Below are 6,644 nucleotides of genomic sequence, written 5' to 3' on the forward strand. Positions count from 1 at the left end.
GACATAACAGAAAATTAACACCAGCAAAAGGCTGAGATCTGTATGGTCCCAGTGATACTTACCCAGCTGGGTATCAGCAAATAACGACGGCGCGCAGACACGGCAACTTTAACCTGGGATCTGCCTTGTATATTCAAGAGCCTGGCCTCCGGAGATGAGCTGCCCCAGGCACACAGACAAGCTCTGCTTTGCTAACCCGGCCCCGCTCCACCTCTGCCCTGTGATGGATTATTTGGCTAATTATTTTAAATGGAAACCAGCTATTTCCGTGGCTGCAGCCCAACCTTGAGTGAGGGAAGATGGCTTGTGAATTCACGTGTTCTTTCAGCGAGGCTGACGCCAGAGAAGAATTTAGGAAATGAATGGTCTCTCAGCTTGCTCTCAAGTAGTCAGCCAGTCATGGGTCAGTTTTTCTGGGACGGTAAAACATCCTCCAGCCCAACACATCATGTGGGCCATTAGAGACATGATGGGATGTGGGATCCTGGCGATTCTTTTTTTAGCCACGTCTGACCTCTTTCTGTCACTGCCGCTGTCCTGTTCAGACGTGGCATTGATGGTGGTAGTGTCCTGATGTGCTTCTGGAAACTCTCGTATCATCACTAGTCGCGTGATGTTTTGCATTTTCTCCTCAAGCTCTGACTCAAATAACATAACGCTGCTCCGCCGCCATGACGTTGCCTTTATCCTCATGCAGGTAGCCCCTTGAAGAGCAGATGGGTGATAGGAGGAGTGACCACCACCCTTGTCCCTTCAACCTACTGGTTTAGCAAAGTCAGCTGAATTATACTAAGGGTTAATTGAAATCACTGTGGTCAGTAATGAGCTGGCCACCCAAGTGGTCACACATCCCAGGTTTATGTATTTTGACTTAAATAACCAAAAGCTACTACATTGGACAGCATGGTGCTCAGCAGTGTGGGGACAGACATTTAAAGGGAGAAGAATTGTGTGCAGACACAAAACACACCTTGGTCTCTGGATGATATATGCCCTCGTCTCTGTGTGCAAGTAATACTGGTTGGATGCTTGTGTCACCAAGTGACTTAAGGCTCGTTTGGAGTGAGCAGAGAAGGAAGTTTCAGGGTATTTAATCTCTCACAGGCGATGCACTTGGCTCTCCCTTCTCTCTTCTAATGAGGGATTTTCAGACGAGAACATCTTTACTTGACCACAATTCTGGTAGGCAAACGTGGTGACTCTGCTGCGGCAGCCGTGCACAGTTAGCTATCATGAATGGTGTATCTCGGGCTCAGTTTAGCCTGCTGTAAGACAGAAATGTGCACAGCAAACCCAAAAGGGCCACTTACCAGGGACGCTATGGTCAGAGCACCAAACACAGATGGTTCATCACCCTGGAGCGTCACCACATAGAGATGGGCAACCACAGGAGAAGTCCTGGAAGGAGCCTGAGAGACACTGAAGATCTTAACCCAGTGTGAAGTCTTCCCTTGCTGCCTAATTGCCAAAATCATAACAAATTTTGATTGTGCTGGCATACTGGACTTGGTTGAGGAGCAGAGATGCTACACAGCTGTCAAGAAACCTTGGATACTCCGGGGTAAACCAACAGTTATGAGGTGTAACTGGTTTTCTTTCCATCTGGCACATGAGACCACATCTGGACACTGTGTCCCATCTGGGGCCCACAGTGCAAGGCAGGCTCTGACAAACTGGAGTAAGTCCAGTGGAGACCACCAAGAGGGTCCAGAGGCCTTGAGGAGATTATGAATGGGGAGAGGCTGAAGGACCTGCTCACTCTGGCAAGGCAAAGGCTCAGGGGAGGTCCTGGGGTCCCTTTCAGCTCTTGGGGCTCTTCTCAGAGGTGCCCAGAGACAGGGTGAGGGGCAATGACTGCAAGCTGCAACAAGGGGAATTCTAACCAGATTATAGGGAATATAATTCTCAGTGGGATGGATGTTGTGTGCTGGTCAGGGCAACCAAACTCACGCAGTAGAGCAGAACGAAGCCACTTACTGAGTCCTATCTCATCTGTCATCCTGGTTTGTATGGCTGGCTTGGGGGAAGGTGCAAGAAAATGTCCCAAATTAACTTTTATCAAAACAAAGTTTAATCCTGAGGGGGATTGTTTCCAGGCTGTATCATCCGTTCTTTATTCCCCATCCCCCATAGGAAATACGTGGATCAGGAATTCAGGCTTGCAGGCAGCAGTCATAGTGTTGCATGTACCACCTTGGTGGCTAGGTTTCATTAAAAATTATAATGTAAGCAAGTAATTGAAGGATTGGAGGTGGAGCTGGTCTGGATTATTAAAAATTTTATTTCCATACCCCTGAGGTGTCTCACTTCCGGAGACACGGACACTGAAATCATATAAAAGGATTCATATTGTAGTGTTTCTTAAACCATTTTGGTTTCGTTTGCTAGTTGCTGGTGGTGAATTGGGTAAGTCTCTCTTGGCTTACTGGGAAGTAAGGTAGTGGCTGGGGTTATTTAATTTTTAAATCTTGTCTGCAGAAGCAAGTTAGAAGACTTGTGAGTGCTTCTGCTTGGTGAGGTTTGTGTGTGGTACTTATCAAGCAGCTGAGCTAAGGGTAAATATTAATTCCATCTTCTACCAGTCTTTATTTGCTGTTTATTTTGCAACTGCTGTGCTTTCTCCATCAAGATGCGTCTCAGGGTAGATGAGAGTGGACTAACCTCTCTCTTTCCCCAATGCCATTGCTACCCTCTTTTAACCAGGGAATTACTGGGTTTGAGAGAGATCAAAAGGCAAAGCTAGGACTTCAAAGGAAAAAAGTGGGAGGGAAGATAAGAAGTGGAGACTCGCAGGCTGCAAGGGTAAGCAATGCCTGGAAGGAAGTCTGGATGAGAAGAGCCAGGAGGACTTCTGTGGGAAAGGTAGGAAAGCAGCTGCACTGCGAGTGTCTGATCCTTTCCTTGTGGAAGTGTTTTCCAGCATGAAGCCTCCACTCGTGTCCTCTAGCTGAGGACCTGCATGTGGACAGGGCACCCTCAGAAGCCCAGTAAACTCCTTTTCAGGTGAAAATAGGGAAGTAATGCCAAAAAGTAAATCCCAAACCAAGGGGAGCTGTGGTCATGACTTCAGACCCTGCAGGATAATCTGAGCTGAGTCCAAATAACACCACTTTTCTTTCCTGTTTCGAGAAGCCAGTAGCTACAAACTTCTCTAAAATGCTTCCACGTGGAGGTAGTGCTCTGCTATGGATTTCAGGCTGTCTTCCCAGTATATTTTTCAGTATTCTGCTGGGGAAAGTGTAGTTTAACTCCATGTCTAAAATAGCCTTGTGAAAGCTGAATATCCCTGTTTCCCACAAAACATATTCCTTTCCTGCTTTCAGACATTACCCCTCCCTCAAAGATGCGTTGCCAAAATGATTGCCAGCTGAGACAGGTCTGCCTTGCACCTCCCACCATCTTGGTGAAGAGTTTTCCCATGAAAAAACTCGTGGATCCCTGTGGTGCTGTCCGTAACATCCAGTGCTTGCGTCCCTGTGTGGATCCCTGCTTGCGTCCCTGTGTGGATCCCTGCTTGCGTCCCTGTGTGGATCCTTGCTGCTATGCTCAGATTCCTCAGGGCACCACCACTTACGTGAACCTGGGTAACCTTGGTGTGACGCAGGCAGCCGGGTGCATGGATCCATCCTGCCTCGCAGTTGCCATGCGTGTGCCTCCGTGCTGTGAGGAAGTGACCAGGTGCACCACCACGTGTGTGGACCCATGCTGCTGCAAAGTGACGGAGTGCACCACCAGATGCGAAGATACGTGCTGTGAGGAAGCGACCAAGTGCACCACCACGTGTGCAGATCCCTGCTGCAAGGAAGTGACCAAGTGCACCACCACATGTGCAGATCCGTGCTGCAAGGAAGCGACCAAGTGCACCAGCAGATGTGTGGATCCCTGCTGTACTGAGGTGACCAAGTGCACCACCGCGTGTGTGGATCCCTGTTGCAAGGAAGTGACCAAGTGCACCACCAGATGTGTGGATCAGTGCTGCAAGGAAGTGACCAAATGCACCACCACATGTGTGGATCCCTGCTGTACTGAGGTGACCAAGTGCACCACCACGTGTGTGGATCCCTGTTGCAAGGAAGTGACCAAGTGCTCCACCACATGTGTGGATCCCTGTTGCAAGGAGGTGACCAAGTGCACCACCACATGTGTGGATCCCTGTTGCAAGGAGGTGACCAAATGCACCACCACGTGCGTGGATCCCTGTTGCAAGGAGGTGACCAAATGCACCACCACGTGCGTGGAACCCTGCTGCAAGGAAGTGACCAAGTGCACCACCATGTGTGTTGATCCGTGCTGTAGACCTGTGACCAGATGTGCTACCACATGTGTGGAGCCATGCTGCAGCAAAGTGACCAAATGTGCTACCACGTGCGTTGATCCATGTTGTGGGGAAGTGACCAAATGCACCACCCAGTGTGTAGATCCATGCTGTGGAGGTGTCACCAGATGCACCAGAAAATGTGTGGACCCATGCTGTGAGGAAGTGATCAAATGCACCACCAGATGTGTAGATCCGTGCTGTGACAGAGTGACCAAGTGCACGACCAGGTGTGTAGATCCATGCTGCAGGGAAGTGACCAAGTGTACCACCAGGTGTGTAGATCCATGCTGTGACAGATTGACAAAGTCCACCACCAGGTGTGTGGATCCCTGCTGTGGAGCTATGACCAGATGCACCTCCACATGTGTGGATCCATGCTGTGGCAGAGTGACCAAGTGCACTACCAGGTGTGTGGATCCTTGCTGTAGAGAGGTGACCAAGTGCACTACCAGGTGCGTGGATCCCTGCTGTGGAGGAGTGATAAAGTGTGCCACCAGGTGCGTGGCTCCATGTTGTGGATGTGTGACCAGATGCACTCAGTGTGTGGATCCCTGCTGTGGTGGAGCGACCAGGTGCACCACCAGATGTGTGGATCCCTGCTGCGGAGGTGTGAGGGAATGTACCACCACGTGCGTGGATCAGTGCTGCAAGGAAGTGACCAAATGCACCAGCACATGTGTGGATCCCTGCTGTGGAGGTGTGAGTGAATGTACCGCTACGTGCGTGGATCCCTGTTGCAAGGAAGTGACCAAGTGCACCACCACGTGCGTGGATCCCTGTTGCAAGGAAGTGACCAAGTGCACCACCACGTGCGTGGATCCCTGTTGCAAGGAAGTGACCAAGTGCACCACCACGTGCGTGGATCCCTGTTGCAAGGAAGTGACCAAGTGCACCACCACATGTGTGGATCCCTGCTGCAAGGAAGTGACCAGGTGCACCACCACGTGTGTGGATCCCTGCTGTGGAGGTGTGAGTGAGTGCACCACCACATGCGTGGATCAGTGCTGCAAGGAAATGGCCAAGTGCACCACCACGTGCGTGGATCCCTGCTGCAAGGAAGTGACCAAGTGCACCACCACGTGCGTGGATCCCTGCTGTGGAGGTGTGAGTGAGTGCACCACCACGTGCGTGGATCAGTGCTGCAAGGAAATGGCCAAGTGCTCCACCACGTGCGTGGATCCCTGCTGTGGGGGCGTTCAGGCTGTTACAAAGTGCGTGGATTCCTGCCCCACTGCCTGCGTTACACAATGCATCCCCTTGTGCGTGAGTACTTGCACCCCTGCCTGCGGCCGGCGCTACTGCATCACCTGCGCTGATGTCCGCTGTCGTAAATGCATGGCTCCTTGAGGGGCTGCAGGCGGGGGCTGCTGTGCTGGGAGTTGCAGGGGGACCCCACTCCGCAGTGCCGTTGCCCTGGCGGTGGGGTGTGTGTCTCCAAAGGCTGAGGAATGAAAATGGTTTGCAGATCCCTGAACCTGCCAATGCCTTCCTCGCATCTTTGCTTTCCTAGTGCCCTTCCTGTCCTAGGAAGAGTAAAATCCTCCAACGGTCCTCCTTACGTTCTGCATCATTTCTGCTGTATTCACCTCAAAAACCGTGACTTCCCTTGTAACGTGTAACTAATTGATTTTGTGCCCCCAGGAATCTTGCCTGGGAGAGAGATTCTGTAATTCTTCTTTGCACTGATGTGGATGGAGGGGTTTCCCCGTTTGTTCTTTCTTGCCATCTTCTCCCTTTCTTGTATGAAGCAATAATTAAAAAAAAAAAAAGATCTTGACATCAGCTGTCTGCAAGTGTTTCCTTCACTTTAGTATTCCCCCAGACTCACACTTTGTCCTTTTAATTTCTTCCTAAAAAGCCTGATCGCTGTAGAGTGGCGGGTCCTGCTAGAATGCATGGGAAGGTCTAAGACAATAGCTGGAGACCTGGGACTCATCTGGGTTATCCCAGCTCATTGCTGGGAGAGGGGATGCTGTACATCACAAGGAAATACTGCTCTCCCATGGTTTTGAAAAGACTGAAAACCCAACCACTTGCTGAAGTGCCTCTCTGAAGCTGGAGGAGCTCAGGACCAGCCGTGTCTGCCTCCCATGGGCAGAAATGAAATATTCCGAGAAATGGGTAGATAAGACACTAACAAGGAGAAGATGAGCAGGTCTGGGAGACTGCCTCCCAACTGTCACCCATGTGTAAAGGTCCCATCTCAGCCTTTTGCTGTCGACTTCTATCTCCTTGTCTCCAGTGGCGACTGGGCAAGCCTCATCAGTTAGGGAGATCGACACCAATTCACCCACCACTGAGCTCTGCAGAAATGTTATTAGTATTA

At 50.6% G+C, this 6,644-nt stretch overlaps 1 protein-coding gene across 1 annotated transcript; it reads left to right on the forward strand.

The window, feature by feature from the left end:
* The first annotated feature begins 3,343 nt into the window (after positions 1-3,343).
* Positions 3,344-5,976, forward strand: LOC130141579 (keratin-associated protein 16-1-like). Its single transcript, XM_056322603.1, has one exon. The coding sequence runs from the start codon at positions 3,344-3,346 to the stop codon at positions 5,663-5,665; it is 2,322 nt and encodes a 773-aa protein (XP_056178578.1). The 3' UTR covers positions 5,666-5,976.
* The last annotated feature ends 668 nt before the right edge of the window (positions 5,977-6,644 follow it).

The sequence above is a fragment of the Falco biarmicus genome, chromosome 19 (genome assembly GCF_023638135.1).
Source record: "Falco biarmicus isolate bFalBia1 chromosome 19, bFalBia1.pri, whole genome shotgun sequence".
Classification (NCBI taxonomy): domain Eukaryota; kingdom Metazoa; phylum Chordata; class Aves; order Falconiformes; family Falconidae; genus Falco; species Falco biarmicus.

Excerpts from the sequence above, each read along its gene's own strand:
- LOC130141579 (XM_056322603.1), top strand. The coding sequence starts at position 3,344 with ATGCGTTGCCAAAATGATTGCCAGCTGAGACAGGTCTGCCTTGCACCT.